Raw genomic sequence first — 23,471 nt, 5'->3', positions numbered from 1 at the left:
CTAAATGGTAGAGACCCCAGGTCTCGGTCTGTAAACCTCTTCTCTGTCTACACTCATCATCTCACCCATGATCACGACTTTAAATATCAGCTTCATGCCGATGCGTCCCTGCTTTGTAGCTCTAGCCTGGACCTTCTGAGTTCAACTTGTGCGTTCGGCTGCCGACCTGACATCTATACTTACATTTCTTATAGACATCCCAGTCGTTATGTTAAAATTGAACCACTAATTTCAATCTCCCCCCACTCCCCTCTCCCCCGCAAAATAGTGTTCTTTCTGTGGTTTTTTCCTCTGTCAGGAAATGGCAGCTCCAGCTTCCAGCTGTTTCGGTCAGAAACCTGTTGTCATCCTCGATTCCTCTCTTTCTCCCACATAACACAGAACTCGATCAAGAAATCCTGTTGGCTTCACTTTCTGGTGGACTTGGAATGGGACCACATTTTGCCTCTGCCACTGCTCCCGCCCTGGTCTAACCGTGAGCACAGCTCACCTAGAGCTTTATGGTACGTTCTGTTTGTCTCCCCGCTCCGTCCTTCCCCTGCAGTAGTCTGTGCTCGACACGGCCGCCAAAGCGAGTCTTTAAAAATACACCAGAGCATCGCATTCCTCAGAGGAAACTCTAGGGTTTTACAGTCCCCACAGGACACACGTGATCTGTCTTCCCTACCGTCTGTCTGACTTTGTCTGCCCCAAAGCCCCCGCTCACACTCATCCCACAGGACACACGTGATCTGTCTTCCCTACCGTCCGTCCGACTTTGTCTCTCCCCTGCCCCAAAGCCCCCGCTCACACTCACTTGGCTCAGGGGACTCTGGTCATCTCGGGCTTCTTGCTGCTCTGTGTTCTACCTGGAATATTCTTCTCCCAGCTGTCAGATGATGTGTCCTCTCGCTTCTCCCAGGTCTCTGCTCAAACACTCGTCGACAGCTTGCTCGGTCTCTGTGTCCACAATCATAGTGTTCCTCCGCCCATCTACCACTTAGTGTTTCCTCCCTGGCTCTTAGCATTTATCCGATACACGTCTCTGGCATGCTCTACTTCTATTTTCTGCTCATCTCCTCATAGAATGTATGTTCTTTGCGACAGGAACCGTGTTTTGTTCACTGCTGGATTTTCAAACATCTACAACAGTTGTCTGTCACTGTTTGATGTCACAAATATTTGCTGAAGAATGAATTGAGTGAAACAAATGAGGAAAGTAAAATGTGGATATGATGGGTGGGGCAGATTGTTATGACATGGGGAGGAGTATTTTAATGAATCCGATTTGATCAGTTCCCTCTTTCCTAACACACAGTGAATTCTTTGAGAGCGGGGACCATGTTTTAATTGTTGCCTAGCACTGGACCTTAAAAATGGTGCGCAGACCAGAAATATGTGTTCAGTCAACTTATTTTGTGGATATATTTAGAAGCCAAGATTATTTACCAAAAGCGATTAAAAATTGGGCTTGGAAAAAGGAAATAAAAATGTACTTCACATACCTCTATTTTTCCTAACTAGAGGTCTTTAATTGGGGTCCAGGAATGCTAGGTGACTCAAGAGGAATTTGGTCTTAAAGCGCCTGAAGTAATGTGACGGATTTGATGTGGGTGTTTGTGACTGTATGTGTTCACGTTTGTGCACATGTCTGTGCATTCAGTTTTCTGGGGAAAGGACTTAGAGCTTTCATCAGAAATATACAGGGGCCCATAACTCTCAAAGGCGAGAACATCTAAACTGTAATCTGGCCTGTTAACAGATGAAGTGAAGCAGAGTCAAACTTCAGAGTGATTTACTACTCCATGGGGTATTTTTCTACTGCTTCTTCTGATGGGTACTTTTAAAAGTATGTCACCATTTGTAATATTTTGAGTTCGTAATATTTGGCATTTGTTATATTTTGAGTTCAGGATGAAACTCGCTATAAGCGTTAGGTACAGGTGGAGTATTTAAAGATAGGTTGGAGGAGAACGGATAGTGGTTTACTGGGTTGAGTTCTGTCTGGAATCCTTACTTAGTGGATGTGTACCACCAGCCCAGTTTATGGTAGATAAACTGCTTCCTGAGAAATTATCCCTTGTATTATCAGACATCTGAGAAAGCCATTCCTAAATGCATTATTTGTTTTATTAATCAGTCAACAAGAACCATTTCTGTAAGCCAAGCTTGACACTTGGAACTATCCTTGTTCTTGTGAACCCGTTTGGAAAAACTGTCTGTTGTTGGATTTGAAAAATGTTGTTAGTGCTCAGTGCGTTAACCTTTGAGCTGTGTAACACACTTGACACTAATGAGATTTCATGTTAAATTTTATGCTGGAAGTTGTTGATTTGGTTTTGGGGATTAATTTATTTCTGCTGTTATACACTCTCAATTAATTAGCAGTGTGCAACTATGAATATAAAAAGTGCCAGCAGTAATCATTTCAGGAGTAAATTTTGCCTAACCTCTTTTTTCTTTCCCCGTTACGTGAAGTCGAGAGAGAACTATTTTCCTCATTAATGCCTCTGGTTACACTATAATCTTGGTAGATTGTCCTCAAATTAAATCTTCTCTGTGGTCCAAATGAGCTCTTTATTTTACTTTCTCTTTTGTGATTCTCATTAGGGGGGATCTCTTACAGAAAAGCTTTGTGTTACGTATATTTTTGAGCATGTGGATTTTATTTGTCTTCTGAAATTGTTTTAAATTCCCTTTCTTGAGTCAACCCATCCATAGGAACAGAAGTAAAGATTAGGGTCATTTTATAAAATGGAATCATTGTTTCATAGCCTGCATTTTTTGATATCTTCAGTAAATTTGATTTTCCTCTGAATGAAGTTGCACTCTGTTGAAGTGGCATTTTTCTTACTGTGTTTATATTTTTAGTTCTATACTTGGATTAGTTGATGACATTCAAATCATTCGATACACCCTCTCAATTAAGACGATTCTAAAGATGAACAGGAATTGAAAATGTGACATGAAATCTTATTCGAATAATGTTTAGCATTGTAAGCACAACATATTAGGCTTTAGAAAAATCTATCTTCAAACATTTAAGTAATGCACTAAAACTAGCATTTTTATACGTATCTACAGATATAAACGACACATTAGGGATTTTCACATACTCTCAGAATATAGTAATGAATAATCATAGTCCTTTCCCTTGAAAAGCTACCATCTAGTAAGAAAGGCCAACAAACAAAAAAAGTCACAATATCAATATATTATGGTAGGTGCATTAAAAGTATGTGAATAATGCTATGAGTGCAAAGGAGAGGGGTAGCACACTGTCCTAACAGGATTTTACTTACAGCAAAAATATTACGTGTCAAGGAAAATAGAGAAGTACTTCTTTATGACTTTGGATTGGCAAAGATTTCTTAAATACGATACAAAAACTAATCACAAAGTGAAAAAAATTGATAAATTGACTAAAATTTAAGAACTTATATTAATCAAAAGACACTATTAAGACGATGAAAAGAAAATCTGCAGAGTAAGAGCAAATATTCACAATTATATATATCTAATAAAGGATGTGCATCCAGAATATGTAAAGAATTCTTACAGATGAATAAGAGACACCAGCAAGCAGCAGAAGAATAGGCAAAAGGCTTGAACAGACATTTCACAAAAGAGGATACTCACATGGCCAATAAATACAGGAAAAGGTGTTCCGCTTCATTCGTGACTGGAGAGGTACAAATTAAAGCCTCAAAAAGATGCCATTACCTAATCACTAGTATTGCTAAAAAGAAAAAGGCATGCAATTATGCGTTGGCATGGATGATGGATGTGGGACAACCAGAATTCGTGTAATTGCTGGTTCGTATAATTGGTATAACTATTTTAGGAAGTGTTTGGCACTGTTGACTAAGTTTGGACATACACATACTCCATGTCTTAGTAATTCCACTACTAAGTATGTACCCAGGAGTGTACATGATCTCTAAAAGATGAATTTTGGATGTTCAGTGCAGCATAATTGGTATTCACTCCAAACTGGAGAGTCCCCAGATGTTCATCAATAGAAGGGATAAGTAAGTTCTGATGTATGCACACAATGTAACACTGTTGTATTCGCAATGTAACATCATTATACAAACAATGAGTTAGTCTTCAGCTACTGGCAAGAATATGTATGAATTTATGTTGAATGAAAGAAATCAGGCACAAAAGAGAACATGATTCCATTCACATAAAGTATAAAAATAGGCGAATTTACTATATGCTGCCAGAAGGCAGGGTGGTGTTTATCTTGGCGTTGGTTGTGGCTGAAGTGAGCGCCAGAGCAGTGTCTGGGATTCCGGTGATGTTTTTAGCCTTAGTGCTGGTCACATGGGTGTGTTAAAGTTGATCAAACTGTATTCTTATATGTACACATTTTTGAATATGTCTTATACTTTAATAAAAAGATTTTTAAAGAAAGATCCCTAAGCCTGGATTAAAGGCAGGAAGGTGAGAATATACGCTGGCAGTATTGTCTTTGCATTGTGAAACTGAATAAATACTGCCCTTTTTCCTCCTAATCTTTTGAATTTTTCAAACTATTTTTGGTAAGATTGTAGTAGTTTTTTAAAGCAGAAAAATAAATGACCTTAAATAAATATTAGAGCGTGTGTGCGCGCGCACGAGAGAGTGTGTGTGTGTTATTGCTAGAATGTCAAAACCCTGCATAGAACAAATGGACCACACATTTTGATAACCAAACCTGGTCAGGAAGAGAGGAGATACTCCAAGGCCAGTTGCTTGTGGGCAGCACATTCATCTTATTTGATCTGCAGTTTATTTTTCCTGTTAAATGGTATTCTAATGCCTACTCTGCAGAGTTATTGTAAAATTTAGCATTCAAATGAATAATTTACTTCTTATTCTAAATAATAAATACTTTAAAGTATCTTGTCAAATAACAAACATGAGTGTATCTCATTGGTAGGATATTAGATTGATAAAAAATAAAGAACCCATTTTTACCTTATAAATGTTTCTGAAAGGGATTGTAGAGCAATGCTCTCTGATGTCTTTACCAAACATTCTTTTGTGAAGGATTCACAGTATGCCAGATTCACAATATGCCACTAGTGCTTTGTATCACATTTCTTTTATTTCCAGCAAAGACCGATTTTTCTAAGTCATGTTCACATCTGATACTCTTTAAGTAGTCACATCCTCACTCATCAGTATTTGTGACAACGCGCAGTTTGCTCATGCCCTTTTCTCCTATAACATAGGATGAAGTGAGTGTTTCGGGTAGCAACTCAGCTGACCTGTTCCACTGGACCACCGCTACCACCATGAAGGTTCTTTCCAACACCACGACCACCACCAAGGCTGTGCTGCAGGCGGTCAGCGATGGGCAGTGGTGGAAGAAGTCTTTAACTTACCTTCGACCCCTTCAGGTAAGCAATGCATCTTCCTTTTTAAGATCAGTTCTTTAGCACTGATCTTTAGTCGATTTCACTGTTGTTACAGCTTTATCTTCTCTAGGTTATTAAAATCATCTCTAAAGGAATCTAGGTCTCCCATCAGATAGGGAATGAGTAATTTATTTTATAGAATGTAGTATACTCCCACGGAGTACTTGCAAAAGAAACTAATATAGATTAAGGTATGGTTTAGTTTATGTCAGTTCAAGTTTAGTGGGGTAAAAGGAAAATTATTTTATCAATGCTTGGTTGCTTTTGCTGTATTTCTATAGGCCGGTAGTCAAGGAAAGTGCTGGAAGCTAGCTCGAGGGCTGTCTTAAGTTTTTTTGAGCTGCTGTAACAAAAATACAATAGATTGGGTGGCTTAAACAGCAAACATGTCTTCCTGTTCTGGAGGTGGGAAGTCCAAGATCAAATTGCTGCTAGATTTAGTGTATGCTGAGGGTCTGCTTCTTGCTTCGTGGACGGCCATCTTGCTGTGACCTCAGGGTTGGGGAATGGGGAGGGGGCTCTCCTGATTCCCTTTGAGAAAGGAGCTAGTCTCATTTATGAGGGCTCTGCCTGATGACCAGTTACCTACCAAAGGCTCCAGCTCTTAATGCCATCACACTGGGGATAGGATTTCGGCATGTGCATTTGAGGGGAGCAAACATTTAGGCTTTAGGAGGAGCTCTGGGTAAAGAGAACACTTTAAAAGATCTTTCTGTCCATTCTGGGAGTAGAGGTCAGGACTAGCAGTGGATCGGTCGGGTCTGCTGTTTGTCGCATTTTAGCCCGTCTTCCCCAGCTGTCTGCTCTGTATTCTCACACTGTGCTCTTTTAGTCTCACTTGGGAAAACTAAGAGAAAAAACAAAACAAACCCGTACTCGTCACTGCACCCCAAACACTCACCGGGTCTTTCATTAGTTAATTAATTCACTTATTCTGCGAATACGCACCAGGCATTTCCGGTGTGTCAGATCCTGTGCTAGTCACCGGGACTGGAGAAGCACTGCAGTCTCATTTCTTTCCCCTGTGGAATCTGTGTTTCAGCGGGAGACAGAGAACCAGCAAATAAAATATTTGTCTGATAATGTAATGGCAGGTGGTAATGAGCACTAGGAAAACCGCTTAAGCAAGCTTAGGAATAATGAATGCTACTGGGGGGCGAAATTCTGCTTTGGAAAGGGAAGTCAGTCACTGAGCAGGAACCGGATCGAGCCATGCGGAGCAAACGCAAGGCGCTTTTTTGAGAGAATGTGCTTGAACAGAAAGGAGGCCGAGGTCGTGTGAGCAGAGTGACCAATGGGAAGACGAGGTCACAGGGGTGGTAAAGAGGCCGCCATACAAAGCCTTACATAGACCGTGGTAAGGACCACCGATTTTATTCTGAGTGAGGTGGTCAGCTGTTGGAGCATTTAGGCAAAGCAGCTGTGGGATCCAACTTTACTTTTAATGAGATCATTTGACCGCTGAGTCGAGAGCTGGCAGTGGCGAGATGGGAGCAGAAGCAGAAAGACAGCTCTGTGTTCCAGTATTCTAGGTGGGAGGTGATGGTGGTTTGGACTCGGGGAGCCGTGCAGGAAGAGGAAAGTGTTTGGTTCGGGGATGTGTCGTGTTTACCTGCTCGATAGTCCGGATGTGGGTATGCAGGAAGGAGGAGAAGTAAGGATGGCAGCTCGGACAGTGGGGTAAATGCAGATACCATTGACTGAGATGCTGTGTGCTTGATTTTCGCTTATTATTGGATGTATCACACTAGATTATGATTATGGTTACTTTTCTGTCTCACCTGTTGGACTTTTTGAGGGTGTGTGTCTTAGATAAAGTGTTAACATATGGTTTTTATTAAATATCAGTTATAATTTTTACTGTCATTTGCAACAGCAGCTTCATGTTTCCCTAGGCTATGCTTGGCGTAAAGTAAGTGTTCAGTAAACTTTGAAGGAGGACGTGAATGTCTTTTACTTGGCTCTTCCAGTAAGGAGCTTTACACTCTATTTGAAGAAAGCACAGTGTAAAGATAATTAACCATGCTAGAGATACTGTAGAGATACAAGGCGTGCTGATGACAAGTCTGAAGTGCATTTGTGTAGCTTGTGGCTGTGGAGGGGGTGGACATGATGCAGGGGGCACAGTTAGAGCTGATAGTCTCAGCAGGCGAGGTCTGAGGGGAGCCCGGAAGGGGGAGTGGCTGTAAGTAGGCAGTGAGCGTGGACAGTACCCTCATCATGGAAGAAAGTCGCACAGCTAGGATGCATAAAGCAGACCAGTTTGGTTGGAGTGAAGAGGTAGCTTTTAATGTTAATTAGCATTTACTAACTTAAAGGTTGTTCTGTAGCATTTATACTCGATACTGTTGTCTGTTTGCGTTGTTCATCGCCACTAAAGGTGTTTTGAGCAGGGGAGCAACGTGTACGAAATGATGTTTTAGGAAGATTATTCTGACAGTATAGAACACTCGCCGTGTGCATAACACCGATCGCTTCAGCATTTTGATTCATTGGTGTCACAGTGACCAGGAAAATCAAAAGGCACTGCAGGGCGAAGTTGAAGTTCTGCTCCTAGAATGTAGTTATTATTCTTACATTCTCTGCTGGGTGGCTATGTCACTCTGACACACTCTCTTTAGATCCCATAATGCACTTTGATCGTTACTCCTGAAATCCTTCCTTTGACCTTCCTACCTCCCCTGCCCCTCCCCCCTGCCATCTTTTCTTTTTATCTACTGTTTTTCACTTTGTTCTGTTTAGGGGCAAGAATTTGATGGTGCTTATCGAATCGGAACCATAGCCAATGAAGATCTAGAAAAACAAGGCTGTCATCCTTTTTATGAATCTGTCATATCCAACCCCTTCGTCACAGAGGTAAGGATGGTGAACTTAAGAAAATACTTTTAATTATCATGCCGTTGTAGGCATTTCAGTATAAACAAAAATTAAAATTTTCCTGAAAATGTACTTCTTTGGTTTTGTCTTAATCATGTTATTCGTTGGTTTTATGTGATTTATTTCATATACAGTACAATGGATTATGAGTTTAAAATCTGTTTAAAATTTTGCATAAAATATACACTTTAGTGAGAAGTTGTAATTCAGATCACCAGAAGATATAAAATCCTACAATTGTGTTTTCTAAGAATATCTTCATAGAAAAAAGTATACCTAAATGATACAACTGCCTCTTTTGTCTAGTCTGAAGTAACCTATGACACGTATCAGCATGTCCCAGGAGAAAGTTTTGCAGAAGTATTGCTGAGAACTGGAAAACTGGCAGAAACTAAAAGTGAAGGAGAAGAAGTATTTCCAACAACAGAAGGTATGAAAGAAGGTTCTAGTTCCTTGACAGTGTGTAACTCATATTAGGAGAACAGTAAGTAAAATCGAAGGAATGAGAGTTAGGAAAAACAATAATACATTTTTCAGTAATTTTCAATAGCTTAACTTGACACAATTATTCATTTATTCATTTATTTATAGCATTTATTGAGTCTCTTCTGTTTTCCAGATACTTAATATGGAGGATTTAAAAGGATACATATGATGTAATCCCTGTCTTTAAGTTACCAGTTATATGAAGTGGTTCTTATAGTGAATGGTGTAAAGTGCTCAATAAATATTTCTTTCTGCTTTTATATGTTAATAACTCAAGTATTTGCTTCATAGAAAGTAGATGTATATATTTCATGTTAAGAATTTTCTTCATGGTGTCATATCTTTCCATGTAGAGTTTTTTTGAAAATAATTAAATGTATGTAAGTTTACCCAAAACACCTTTCCATCTGTACTTTTTTCTCCTTAGCCTCCTTCTTTTTAAGATTCCAGGGTGATTTCCTTGACTGTTCTCTTTCATTCGCTCTCTGCTCTGCCGTCCTCAGGGAACACCTCATGGTTTAATGGCTGCTGGAGTTCCAGCTGTCTTGTCTAGATTCCAGGCATCAGTAAGGAGGAGAGGGCGTGGGGAGAGACAGGCAGTTTGCAGGGCAGTCCTACCCACGACCTCCACGTACGGACTCCCGGCCACCTCTATCTGCCGGTCGACCTGGACGATGCTGCTTTATCAGTGAGCACATTACTGTGTGGAATAAAATTTGGGAAAATGTATATGGGGACTAGAACTGTCATTTCCCCAGAAGTCTGATACTATAACTTATTTTTAGATAATCCTATCTTGTAATTAATATATATAGCTAGGAAGAGGAGAAGCGAATACCACTTCCCTCTTCACCGTGTGGGTCCCTTGAATACCGGAGGCTTTTACTAAGTGCGCCATTTTCCTTCAGTTCCAAGATGCGTGTTTTTCTGCCTCTAAATCATTTCTAAAAGAAGAGTACATCTCACAGTTGATGAGTACATTTATGTTTTTTCCCTTTCAAAAAGCTATTATTAAATTCATGGCACATCTTACAAATGATACTAAATATATGTGAAGAGTATAGCCGCGTTGCTGTTTCCCTTTTTAATATTTTTTATTACTTCTTGCTTTTCTTTTTTAAAATTTGTCTTTAATTGTTTTCGTTTTTTTTTTTTTTTCTCAAATCCATAGACATTTTTCTGGGATTTGTAAGTTATTCTAATTCTTGGAGAAAAGAGTACATGTGGGCAGGCGGAGATGAAATGGGGCGAGAATAGGCCGGGAAATGGTGCAAGGCCTTTTGTAGCAATTGAAACACCTTAAACGAACCCTCTACCGAGAGCTATAGGGGCGTCACGTGAAGGAAGGTTACTTAGGTTTTCTGTTCGCACCTTCCTTATCTATAGAGTGGGCACAGCGGCTTGTACGCTCTGCCACGGGACCGATGATGCTCAGGTCCCTCTAGACGAGTCCTCGCCTGCGTGAACCTCCTTGCTATCATCCTGTGCTTCAGTCTCTCCAGTTATGGTTTTCCCTTGTTTTCAAGGCCTGCTTCTGTCGTTCTCCATCCTAGTTTCACATTAGAATCATTTAGGGAATTTTAAAGAAATACTGAAGCCTGGGATCCACTGGAGACCCTTTATTTCAGAAAGTCGGGAGTGGGGCCCATGCACCAAATATTTTTTAGACTTCCTCCGGTGATTCAATGGTGAAATCATGGTTAAGACCCTTTGGAAGTTTTCACTCAGGATATTAGGTTCTCCCTGTCATATGTCAAGCATCATATGTCTCTTGCTCAGATTCTGACACACTTGCTTTCTGAGCTGCTCACCTGGCAGGCTGGAGAAGGCCTTCTATATCTTTTATGTCAATATCTGTTCTCTTCGACTTGAAGGTCAAACCCTGAGTGCCATATCTATTCCTAACACTTTTACAGGGCCGTTACAGAGTTTTGTAAATGGTGGGTGCAAAATCAGTGTCTCTTGGCGTGAGAATGAGTACAGGGTGTGCGTAAAAGTCCGTAGGACAGGAGTCAAGGGTAGGCGCTTGGAGAATCTGAATCCAGGTTCCCAGGGACACGTGTGTTAGTCTCAGAGTGTCTCTGAGATTTTAGCAGACAGCAAGCATTTTCTTTCTGCTCCAGTGTTTCTTCATGTTATTTTTTCTGACATTCAGATGTTAATATTCCACCAAGGGACAGAATCCATGTCCATTAAACTATTTCACTTATATGCAGAATCTAAGGAACAAGAAAGAACAAAATAATTAAAAACAGACTCACAAATATAGAGGATAATCTGCTGACGGCCAGAGGGGAGGGGGTTTGGGGGGCTGGGAGAAAGGAGTGACGGGTTAAAGAAGTACAGATGAGTAGTTGATGGATGGTCACGGGGATGGGGAGCACGGCACGGGGAATGCAGTCGGCAGTAATGCAATAGCTGTGTGGAGAGCCAGAGGGAAGAAAGAGCAATCGGGGATCGTTTCATAAACTATATAAATGTCTAACCAGTATACTGTATCCTTGAAACTAATAAAATTTAAAAAAATTTTTTTAAATATTGTTGAATTGAGTGGGAAAAACATTTTAGAGCATCTCTATATATATTAAGAATGGATTTTAAAAAAAATATATAGAGAAAATTTTAATAATGATCATCTCTTTAATTTACATTTGAGTTTATAATTTATGAAGCATTTTCATAAACACCACATTTGGTATTGATAATGCTAATATATCTGAAACACCTATCTTTGACTATTTTATAGTATCAAGTATGTCAGAAACGCAGCAGAATTGAAGAGTTATATAGATTAAATGACTCAAATTAAAAATCGTAAAAATGTGATTCCTGACTTTAGTTCAGAAGTAGGTTATAAAACAAATTAAACTTTGGACTTCTTAGAATTTTTTAATAAAGTCGATGAGGAGGTTTTTATGAAGACTAGCTGAAGAAAATTGATCATTATTTATTTAACTAAATGAATGATTTATTGGCTAATGATTTCCAAATCGATAATATGGGCAGCTTTCCTCTGAACTTAGTTTTGGAATTAAAATGGTCATAGAGTGCTTTCCAGAGGCCCTGAATTTTGCACGGGATCAGTGTCTGGAGACTTAGGCATAGATTTCATCTGATTCTGGCTTTAGAACTTTTTTAGAAAATGCATTGTATGCAAGGTTTGAGAACAAATTAAACTCATACACAGTGATAAATGTAGGACCTTTTCTTTTCTTTTATATATATTTTAATGGTAATGAAAAAATCACTGTGACCGAGTCTGCAGCCAGCATGACATCTGGGGGACCCCAGTGAGACCCCATGGGATCAGTCTACTGATCTTCATGGATTCTTTTGTCAAATGCTGCTTCAGATGGCTTGCAGACTCAAAGACCAAGAAGCTTCCTGTACGTGGGTTTGAGTCTACTTTGCAAGAATGCTTGAGTCTCAGTGAAGGCTGCCGAGACTCTGTTCCCCATCAGTTTCCTTTAACAGTCCAGCTGTTGGTCAGGAAGGGGGCCTGGGCTGGGTACGTGGGTTGCAGAGATATGTGAGCTGTGATCCAGTCGTGAGAGAACAGAGGTTCTTGGGTAACTCCACCAACATTTGTGTTAGGGATTGGGGAAGAGATAGGGTCCCTTTCTTTTCAACCTGCGGTCATAGGGGTGGTGGTGCACTTGACACTCGTGATTCTTCCAGTCTTGCAGGAGCAGGGAGGTCGTGGGCTTGGTGTGGCCAGAAACTCAGCTGTCTGAGTGCCGGAGACGAGGTGGATACAACTTGTCCAGAGTACGTTTCTGGAAACCCCATTTGGGAAATAAATAACTGACAGGGAGCTCAAGCATTTGACACAGTTATCTGAGAGGTTTTTTTTTTCCTCTTTTCTTCCCCAATATTTTATTTAGAAAATTTTCCAGTGCACAAAAAGTTATGAAAATGCTACAGTGAACTCTCATATACCTTCGATTTAGATTACACAGTTAACATTTTATTATACTCCTCACCCACCACTGTTCCCACTGGCCAGACTGTCAGCTAAGCCCAGATTATACAAATGACTTAAATTCTAGCCCGAATAAGACACAATTAGGAAGGCAAATCTTCTGGAAAAATATTATATGGTCTATTTCTAAAGTCAGATATCATTTTCTTTGGATTATTCACATACTGTTCTCCTTCGTTAGTGCAGATCCTGAGAGCCTGTTCTTTAAAAATGAAGGATCCACATTGCGATTCCATATGACTACCTGGTATTTGTCCCTAAGACTTAAATGAATGGACTGTGTTCTTGTTTATACAAACTGCTTATAAGCCCAGACTTTATTGGCAGTATACTCTCTTTTATTAGACCTATAACATTTACAGGTTGTCACTTATATAAATTTTTTTTTGTGAGAAAGCTATTAATGGTTGATTTTTAAAAAGATATTATATAATCAAAGCAAGAGACTGATTTTGTGGGTTGTGATGAAGAGGGGTGTTCTTGGAAGGAATAAAACCATATTATCATCATTATAGTAATCAAAATATTTATACTATATTTGCACTCAGAAAGCTGTTTTGTTCCTCTGCTCTTTAGTGTTTATTTACACGGTCGTCTTCCACATTAGCTGTCAGCGATATACATAATTTTATATCTTTAAAACCAAAAGATTTGCTTTAAGAAACCATCCTCATTGATCTATTTGCATTCAGACTTTGCGGCTGAATAACAGGATTTCCTCACGTCTAAGTTACAAACAGCACGATCTGTCTGAGTTAAGGCAAGATTACCGTTTAACGTAGTTTTGTGTGAGCTGCGTAACAGGTCTTAGAGTCCTCTGATCATAATTGCCTGTTGAAATCATATAGGAGTGAAAACCTGGGACTTAGTAACTATGAATGTTATATGGATCCTCAAGTAAAATAAAGCAATGTCTTTTTCTGTATTCAGTTCTCTTGCAACTAGCAAGTGAAGCTTTACCAAATGACATGACCTTGGCTCTCGCTTATCTCCTCGCCTTACCACAGGTGAGTTAACCCAGACCAAGAAAGAAGGACTTGAAAATGAATTAACTGATAATCTATTGTTTATTATAATTGTTTATTTTATGTCTGTCTGTCTATCTGTATCTGCGGTCAGTATCCAGAGAGTAAATTCTATAATGTTAGCTGAAATGTTGATTTTAAATCTACTTTTACTTGCATAGGATCTGCTTTATAGAGTCTTCTAAATTTTAATGTAGTCATATTAAGCTGAACTTGAGTAGATATGATGGAAACTTTGATCCAAAATTCTGCAGTAATGACTAGATATAGGTCGTGGTACGTGATGGATTTGTCGGATTCCTTTCAGCTGAGTTTATCCCACTGTGTTCCCTCCTAGGTGTTAGATGCGAACAGGTGCTTTGAAAAGCAGGCCCACTCTGCTTTATCTCTCCAGCTGGCAGCATATTACTACAGCCTCCAGATCTACGCCCAGTTGGCTCCCTGTTTCAGGGACAAGTGCCATCCTCTGTACAGGGTAAGTCCTTACGGTTTCCATTTTCAATGAGCAGAGTTAAAGTTTTTCCGAAGTAATCGAAACGCGTGTTTTCCTCTTTGAGGGTCCCGACCCTCTTTGTGTCCAGAGCACGTCCAGGTGGCCAGCAGCCCTCAGCTTCTTCGTGGTGGACGTGAGGTGGAGTTTCTTGTATTTATTGTGAATGCTGATGCTTCCCCTGACTTTTTTGTCACTTATTTTGTTTTACAAAGTTCATAGGAAAGGCCGAAGTTGCAGGAGAGGCGAGATGAAGCATCGGTTTTTTAATCCACTGCGCAAAAGGAAGATGGCCCTGTTGAATTTAGGGAAGCAGCTAACGTAATTCCTTGAGCAGGGCTGCATTTTTGTTTATTTTTAAGGCAGAGTTTCAAGAGTAGGACTTGTATACACGAAATGCTTGAAACATATTATGCTTATTTGCCACCACGCTTCAGACAACTTTATGTAACTTATCGGTAATTTCTGAGTGAAAGCATGTGGCCACGAAGTACACGTGCCTTGTTTTGGGGACGGAGAAGTGTTACAGACCCCCCCAGGAAATCAAAGCGGTCCACGTTTCGTTGTGTGCCCCAGTTTTAATTGTCAGCATTGGGGAATTATCTCCTTTTTGTATTGGATCATTTTAAGTGAATTACTACTTCAACAGTAGATAATACTTTCAAATTAATGTACAAATCCAAGGTTCATAGTTCACTGAGGCAGGATTTTTCCTCCCCTGACCCAAAACAGATGATAAAGAAATAATTTCACATGTGTATCAAAGTCCTAGCTGTCTTAGCCATCCAAAGCATATTTAAGAACCTGTAAATATGTGAAAACATTCCATTTGTGGCAAAATCTATGGCTCTCATTCATCAATTTTTATTTAAAAGGAGAAAGGTGAGTAGGGGAGCCATCCACAACCCAGGTGAAATCTTCCAGGGCATCGTCATCATTGGTGTATATTGTTCCCAGGCATGGTTTTATGATGATGACATTCGGCCAAGAAATGGGAATGTTTTTTTCTTTATAGCCAGTTGATATAAAGTATTTTGGGAATTTTGAGTTTTGTTTTTTTTTTTTAATGGCTATTGCTGCTCTGTACAGTTATTTTGTTCTATACTCTAGTAATTTTCCTTTGCTTTATTTTTATATCTCAGGTATGTTTTTATGTGAAATAAGAAGCAGACCTAGTGTGTTATGAATTACGAGAATGAGGTGATTACACACATGGCAGTGTGGCAAGTTAATTTCTGGAGCAGTGGACTTAGTGTCTCTTACTGCGTTCAGCTGGATGGTCGACAAAGCGTGCTCACGGCGTATTTGCTGCTGTCTGTCTCTAAATACCCTTATCTTTCCATTAGTGCTCTGTATGTACACAGGTGCCAGATAATTTGCTCCCAAACTCCCAAGTATGTCCAAACACAGTTCTTTTGACCAAAAGCATTGTGCCTTGTTATAGATTTTGAAAATTTTTTTTAGTAAGTCAATTGCGTTCTCAAAATATATTTGAGATTTCTAAGTAGCCATCACAGAAATGGGATCCAGATGCTGAGACGGGATCTCTTTCTTTCATTCCCAAGTATATAATCTGTATTGAGACCCTGCTGTGTGCCTAGCACTGTGCCCTCCCTTCCGTGATGCAGAGGATTGAAAGGCTGCCCAGTCAGTCAGCTGGTCTACCACTCACCTCCCCTGAGCACCTCATGGATCCTTCTGAGCATTGGGACAGGAAGGCGAATGTGGCCGCCTGACCTCAGTGAACTCCCCGCTTACACAGGTGGGGGTCGAGGAGCTGCGGAGAAGAAGAAAACTGAAACCGGTTTGGAGACAAGTTAAAACTTTGTGAACGCCCAGGAGCTTGCTGCAGAGCCGCATTTCAGCCTGTAGTCTTCAGTTTTTTTTCCTAAAAACGTTACGAAAGTAGTCCTCCTGGAGGAAGATTCTAGTCGAACACATTTTTAATGTTTTCCCTACTAGTAAATTACTTTGTACCAGATAATAGAGTGTAAGTGCTGTAACTGGGTTAAGCACAGGGCAGTGCAAAAGCACGCGGGAGAGCATCCAGTGCAGTTTGGGGACACTCCAGAATGATGGCACAATTTAAGTGGGCTCAGAACAGACCTCAGTTGAGAAGGGCGCCTTTGACTTAAAGACAGAAGGATGGAGCAGCACAGACAGAGGGGTTAGCAGTAACAGACGTACTCAAGTGCTGCTGCGCCTGTCACATGTACCCTGGCATTTGAAATAGTGTTGAAATGTTGCCATGTGCATGCAGTTCAAGGCATGGAAGAGGTAACCGACTGCGGGGGAAAAGGTTAGAAATGGAGGTAATGATCAGACTTCACCATGACCAGGTAGCTTCTCTTCTGTCTGGCCAAGAAGTTGTCAGGATAGGATGTGACAGCAGAGTCAGTTTCAGGGCTTATTTACGGGGGGTGCCAGTGGACGGTAGGAAACTAAGACTAACTCTCCAAAGGCCTGGCTGTCTTAAAGCGCCTTCCACACTCATTCGGAGGGTCCGGCTCCTGCCCAGCGTTGCTCTGGTAGAAAGTGTCGTCCCGCCACCGAGCTCCTGGTTCTAGGCTTTGGCCTGGGCTTGGGCTCGCTGCTGCTCTAGCCTCGTTTCAGAAGATGCCAGGTCACCATGTGTTGGCCCTGAGTGATCTCTGGTAGGCAGATCCAACGGGTCATTCGCAGCAGAATGTTTTCATGCGCTTTGCCGTGGAGTCTGTATGTGGCAGGGAAGGCCCTCAGTGAGCTGGCTGACACGTCCTTACCCTGCCAGCCATGATCCTGACACTAGTCTTCTGAAGTTTGTGTTCTAGTTGTTCATAATTAAAATTTCTCTGAATTTAACATCCCTTTTCATACCTCTGTGGCCTGCGCAGATGTGGTTCCTCTGCTTGAAATTCCCACTGTCAATAGGTGAGCCTCGGCTCAGAGGGGCCCCTGTGCGACACCTCTTCTGCCTCCCCCGCAGACATGGGCCTTCTCTGTCTCTCACGGCTCCTGCTCAGACACCCTTTGGAGCAGTTCTTTTAGGGCACTGACAGCTATTGTCGCCCCTCCCTGTGATCTTACTTAAGAGTCACAGACCTGTTTCCCTCTGAAGCCCCAGGACCTCACCCACTGTAGTCACTCGGTGGCTTTTTATTGGCCTGCGAAAAAGTTCGGGACCGTTCTGACTGCTGCGCCTGCGGAGGGCCCTAGGCTGCAGTTTCTCAGTTTTGAGTCCTGACTCCTGGAGGAATCGCAGATGGGCCCAATAGCTGGATGTTTTAGATGCATGTGAGTTGTCCATTGACTACCTGATGGCTCGTTATTTGGCTCTTCTCAGCATCTTCCTATGCATAAAACAGCACTGCTGAGTTTGGAATTAAATGTGACAAACTCGTGATGAATCATTGTGGAAATTGAAATCAAAGTGGTTTCAATTTGTTGCCCACACATAATAACACTCAGTGAAGTGTTGCTTCCACTCGATTGTCAGTTTAACTTGTTCCTATTTTCAGAGTCTTTTCACATTCTCGCCCCCCCCCCGCCCCCGCCCGAGTCCTGTGCTGCAGGTAATTTAGGTAGATTACTAGGTTTGAATAAAAGTATAGATGTAATTTGCGGGGTTATTTCTGATAGGAGGCCTGTGTGTCTCGACGGTAGACACGACCCTGATCCTGGAAGCACAGGCCCCTGGACCCCGGCAGCTGTCCTAGGTGGCCTTCGGAGCAGCCCGCCTCGCCTCCGTTTTCCTTTTTAGTGATATATAAGGATGATTGGCGCATGGTCAGTTGGAGAGAACTTTTTTTCCACTCGATTGTCAGTTTAACTTGTTCCTATTTTCAGTCTTTTCACATTCCCATTTTCCTAGTATTTGTCCTAGTTAACTTGTTTTTATGTTTAAGAAACAATACCCACGTAGCCAAAAAAATTCTAATGGTGAAAATGGTATACAATAAAAAGTCCATGCTTCCTTTTCATTCTCTTCCAGAAATAGCTTATGGATATACATATTTGTCTAACTATACGCATGTGAGTAAGTTCTCTATACATTGTTCTGTACCTTGCTTTTTCCCCACTAATGTATTACTTTTATGATTTTGTTAATGCATCTCGAACTGTGATTTTTCTAGCATTACTTTGAAAAGTTTCAGAAGATAAAGTCAGTTATAAATGGAAACGTATCTTTTAGTTTTGCATTCTAGAAAAGCAAACCCAGCAGGGGTTGAAATTCAGAACATTGTGGTAGACTGTTTCAAAATGTGGTTTTTTAAAGCTACTTAATTGAAAATACTGAGTACAAAATTATCTCAAGCAAATAACAACCCCAGAGGGGAAACACACCACCTGTTTAAAACTTTCCAAATAATATTACCAAGAAATGGAGACAGAATGAGTTTATTACCCCTAACTAGTAAGCAGTGGATTAAGTCATGGAGCATTCTGCTGTCATGAATATTTATGAATATTTTGTTTTTACGAGGACTTGGCCACATTCTTTAAAGAAATCATATTTTATTCACCCCCCTTTCCAATTACTGCATTGCCAAGTTTTAGAGAAGTAATAGAATCATTTAACTCTACACACTTTTGTTTTTAAAGTTTTGATGTCTTTCCATGTTAATAGTATTTGTAAGCTGTGATGTTTTGCGATATCACTTTGAATATTGAATCTGGAAGATTTTGAAGCTACCTGTAAAGTCCTTCAAAAGCTTCTTCGAGGCTAATAGCTTTTATACCCATGGATTATGCCGTTGAACTTGGGTGGGTGAGAGAGGGAGGGAGGTTTGAATGTACTGTACATCACAAGAAATGTGATTTTGGGTGTGAGGCTGTTAGGCAAAAGGCCAGGAGGCTTGACTGCTTCCTCCTTGCAAGACTACAGCCAAGGATGCGTGAAGCGCGGGTTGGCCCCTGCGGACCAGGAATGGCAGTTTCCTGTGCACATCGCTGGGTTGGTCTGAGGCTCAAATAAAATTCATGTGAAGGTGCTTTAGAAGCCAGTGTCATACACTTGTGGGAGTAAATGAATACGTGTGTGAAATGAATTGTTGGGGTGAGTAGGGGATGCTTTGGAATATTTTGACAGAAATTGTGATAAGCTCAGGGGAAGAATTCTTATTAAAATTTAAATCGAATGTTGGAAGTAATCACGAGCAGTAAAGATCCTGGAGGAAGGGATAGAAAGTCGTAGTGATAATGACAAGAAAATAATTTGCATAGAGAGCTAGAACTTACAACATGCTCATCTGTTTAGCCTCATGTGATCTTTATGAGGACTCTGTAAAGAAGAAATTGCTTCAATTTTAATAATGGGAAACCTGGAGCTCAGGAGGGAAGAACGAGTAACCCAGGTTCTTTGATATCAATTCCCATGTTTGTTCACCTAATTTTCCTTTTTTTTCCTGGAAGCCTTTATGAGTTATCTCTCCTCATCGGTATTATATTTTACACAATAAACTGAAGTATTGAAAATCTTTCTGTACACTTAACAAATACTTGATCCATAAACTTAAGAAACACTTAGAAACCTATCATTAAGAAATTAATAGAAGACCCCAATTCACCACATTAGTATGACAGAATTTTAAAAAGTTATATCAAGAGATTGAACAGGAAATGATATTCTTGCTCCTAATTCTAAAACTTTCTCTGTTACCATTAGAAAGGGAAAAAAGGCTTAGAAATACAGCTCCAATGGAAGAATGTATGCCTAAAAAAAGTCATTCTGGGTGAAACATAGAATGACGGCATTGGGTCCATCACCGAAAGCATTTTCGTTTGTAAAAGGCTCTAATGCCAAGTCTTAGTTACATTTCATGGGTGCCGTGTAGACACTGGTCCTCATCAAGATCCTTGTAATTTTAAGAGTTATCCTTCCCTCCCACCAAAAAGCATGGTTCTTGGGAGGCTTATGCTTGGGAGTCATGTCCCCACTTTGCTACCTACCCCGGGTGGCTTTAGTCCACTTACCTCCTTACGTGTCTTTAAAACAGTTGCTACGAAAAGACACCTGTCTTATGAGATTGTTAGACCTACATGAGGTTCAGTTCATGTATGTTTAGCACTTTTCTATACTAAAGACTGAGATAGTAGATATTTGTTCTTAATTTTTTCTTAGAAAAGTGAACAAATTTGGTATATAAAGAATATGAAATAAAAAGTTACTCGCAGAGGGGCTACATGTAAAAGAGAAGAGATTAAAGTTGTTTAAACTTTGTGGGAATCTATTGATTATAATTTTTTTGGTCCGAACTTGTATTTTTAACAAAGAAATCTGTTCTGAATATTTAGTGGAGGCATAAATGAGAAGAGATGTAGAATTTCCCCAGTTCTACACCTGGAGGAATTTACAAGGTTTTATTTTATTTTCATTATTAGATTCTTAGACATTCATAGAATTTAACCTTAGGAAGGTGATCATCTACCTAATGATGCTCCCTTGTTTTACATCTGAGGAAACCGAGCTCCAGAAGCATCAAGAGAAGAGATTTATTGTTCTCTCCATGGAGTTCCCAGCATCCTTGGTGTGTGATTCTATAATGGTGCTTGCATTCAGACGCTTTCCGTGATTCCTTTGTGTATACACCTTTGTCGGTCACTAGTTTTTAATTTCTTGAGAGAAAGCTCTGGGCCCTATTCGCTTTCATATCATAATGGAGAAAAGAATGCTTTAAATGACCTTATTTTATTTGTGCCTCACAACAAACCATGAGGAGGGTATGCGGTGTTTATCGATACTCTTATAGGCGAGGAAACAGATATGAAGTATCGTGCCCAGACTGCCCCTCTGTTGAGTGAGGGAGCTGGGATGGAAACTAGCACAACTGACTTACCAGCTCCTAACGTCGATTGCATTTCCCTTTTGCCCACACCTGCTTTGTGAGACTCCTGTGCTCTGGAAAAGACAGATTCGCAAGTACACGTGGTCTCTGGCCTCCAGAAGCTATAGATTAGTATTTTCAAGGAAAGGCAATGCAAATTGTGTAAAAGAAGTTTGACTGGTGTACGCCTTTTAGTAAACCCCATAATCCTTTTCATTTTTGGAGCACCTGCTTTATACCAGGCCTTGTTGACATATTTTGTATGTGTTGTTTCTTAGGCTTCTCAGAACCATGCAAGCCATGTAGTGTTGCTGTTTTGTCGGTGAGGCAATCAAGTTCGTAGTTGTCAAGTAACTTGCTCAGAGTCGCACAGGTAGTAACTTCCACGCCAGTCTCACTATGTCATGACATTTTCCTCATTGGCAGAAACAGAATAGATTCTTTATGTCGCACGTGAATATGAAGGTTGTATGTGGAGACTTGAAATTTTTTGTAGGATCATGAAAAACCTGTGTAATGTCAGTGCTAGCAATTATGCCCATTGCTGCCTTGTGCTACCATTTGGGAGTTTTGCTCTCTGTCTGGTCTTAGGGTTTGTTTCGTAAATGGTATTAGAATACAGAGAATAGAAACGCGGAGGTGGTAGGCTACTATGGCTAAGTGGAAAGTGTGTAGGCAGCTCTCCCCAGACAGGCGTCAAATCTTGGAGATTCCAGGAACCAAAAAGTAAAACATGAATATGGAGCAAAGATGAAGGCGGTTGATTGCATCAGTGGGGGATGGTAAGCTACAGCCCGATGGAGAGGGGCATGGAGTCGCACAGATAAGCTGGGTTGGTATAGCCGCCGCCTCACACTGCATCAGGCCACTTCGGGCTGAGGGCTTTGGTCTGAAGCCGCAGGGCAGAGCACATGTGAAAAGCCTTCTTCATTGTTTTGCCGAATGCGGGTTTGCGGGTGGATTGCAAAGCCGGGGTACGAGTTGCTCAGTGAAAGGACAGCTGCAGAAGAGCTCTCCTGTCTCTTTGACACCCTGATCCCTGGGTATTGGCTCTTGCTTTCTCTGCTGCTCCGCAGAAAAGTGCCAACTGGATGAAGTGTGAGAACAGCCGGCAGCAACAGTGCACACCTGGGGTGCGGAGCGGGTACAGATGGGCGGGCTGGCCCCTGAGCAACAGCTCTCTACCAGAGAACCGCAGAGGTGGCCGAGCCCACGATGGGTGATTCAAGGGGTGCCCCATGGGCTTCAGTCAACAGATAGAGCGGGGGTTAGTTTAAATGTCAGCTCTAGAGACACCAAGCGGAAGCATGGGATCCCCTTTGCTTCAGTCCTTTGCCAGGAATACCATCCGTATGCAGGCGATTCCCGAATCACTCTCTAATTGCAGTGAACTTTGCTTTATTCTCTCCGTCTTTCTATCCGGTCTTAGCCACCTAGGCCTTGGCACGGACTCTGCCCTTTCCTGGAATTCGTCTCTCTGTTTTGGCCGGCCTTTTCACTGCTGACGTCTGGGAGGTTAGCCTACATGGTGACTCCTCCAGGGGGGGGCCTCCTTGACTCCTCCAGGGGGGCCTGCTTGACTCTCGTCTGTAGTGAAAGCACCTCGCGCTTGCCTTACCACGTCCTTTTGTAGTCACTCAATTGCCTCTCCTACTAGGCGACATTGTCGGAGGACGGGGTCACATCTTAATACGTTGCCTGGTACGTGATAGGTGTACAGAAAATATCTGTTGAGTGAATTGAACTGTGGTCTTGTAACTTACTTTGGAGAGTTAGTTTTCATACCCAGGTCTTTTGACTTGAGACATGTTTCTGTGGTTTTTGAGAGCGGGTCTCAGTGTCTGCCTAGGGGAGAAATCAGGTATGATAACGTTCCCTTTTTCTTAGATCCACCTGCCAGCATCCGAGGCTTCTTTAATTGCTTTTTATCAGTACTGCCAGGTTGTTCCTTAATAGGATCAACAGAGAGAACTTCGGGCTGGATTTGATAAGAGACTCGACGTTGACAAATTCCTGTGTAGCTTAGAATAGAGGCTTATACATTAGAAATGCCGACAGCTTACCATGATTAGGTACATTTCTGAGAACCAAAAGTAGGTTTTGGAGTTTTTTCCTAATTTGCTTATATTAAAATATATACCACATCTCCCCAGAAATTGGGAGCGATTGAGTTAATGTTCAAGTATTAGGTTCCCAAAATAATTCCCAAAGTGTGGCCGAGCCGCTCTTGCTTCGTTGACACCCAAACCAACTTTAACATAAATAAATATGCCCAGTTAATCGCTCATTTTTCTTTCCTGTCAGCTGTTAGCTTCTGGATTTTGTTCTATCTGAATAATTTTATTGTTAGAGAAGCTGCTAAGAATTATACAGCAGTATCCCATTGAGCCCCAAATTGAGCAGAGTAAAAATTGGTTGGAT

General features: G+C 41.1%; 1 protein-coding gene across 2 annotated transcripts in view; it reads left to right on the top strand.

Annotated features, from left to right (window-relative positions):
- NBAS (neuroblastoma amplified sequence) overlaps positions 1–23,471 on the top strand; it is a 250,417-nt gene that overhangs the window by 134,378 nt on the left and 92,568 nt on the right. For both annotated transcript variants that reach the window (XM_006910241.3, XM_025045807.1), the window contains exons 36-40: positions 5,202–5,369; positions 8,130–8,243; positions 8,571–8,694; positions 13,663–13,739; positions 14,095–14,232. In XM_006910241.3, coding sequence (XP_006910303.1) covers positions 5,202–5,369; positions 8,130–8,243; positions 8,571–8,694; positions 13,663–13,739; positions 14,095–14,232 — 621 coding nt within the window. The remainder of the gene's footprint in view (positions 1–5,201; positions 5,370–8,129; positions 8,244–8,570; positions 8,695–13,662; positions 13,740–14,094; positions 14,233–23,471) is intronic.

Source organism: Pteropus alecto, unplaced genomic scaffold (genome assembly GCF_000325575.1).
Source record: "Pteropus alecto unplaced genomic scaffold, ASM32557v1 scaffold61, whole genome shotgun sequence".
In the NCBI taxonomy this organism is placed as follows: Eukaryota; Metazoa; Chordata; class Mammalia; order Chiroptera; family Pteropodidae; genus Pteropus; species Pteropus alecto.
Note: the sequence above shows the minus strand (reverse complement) of the source record. Positions and strands in the feature narration are given on the sequence as shown.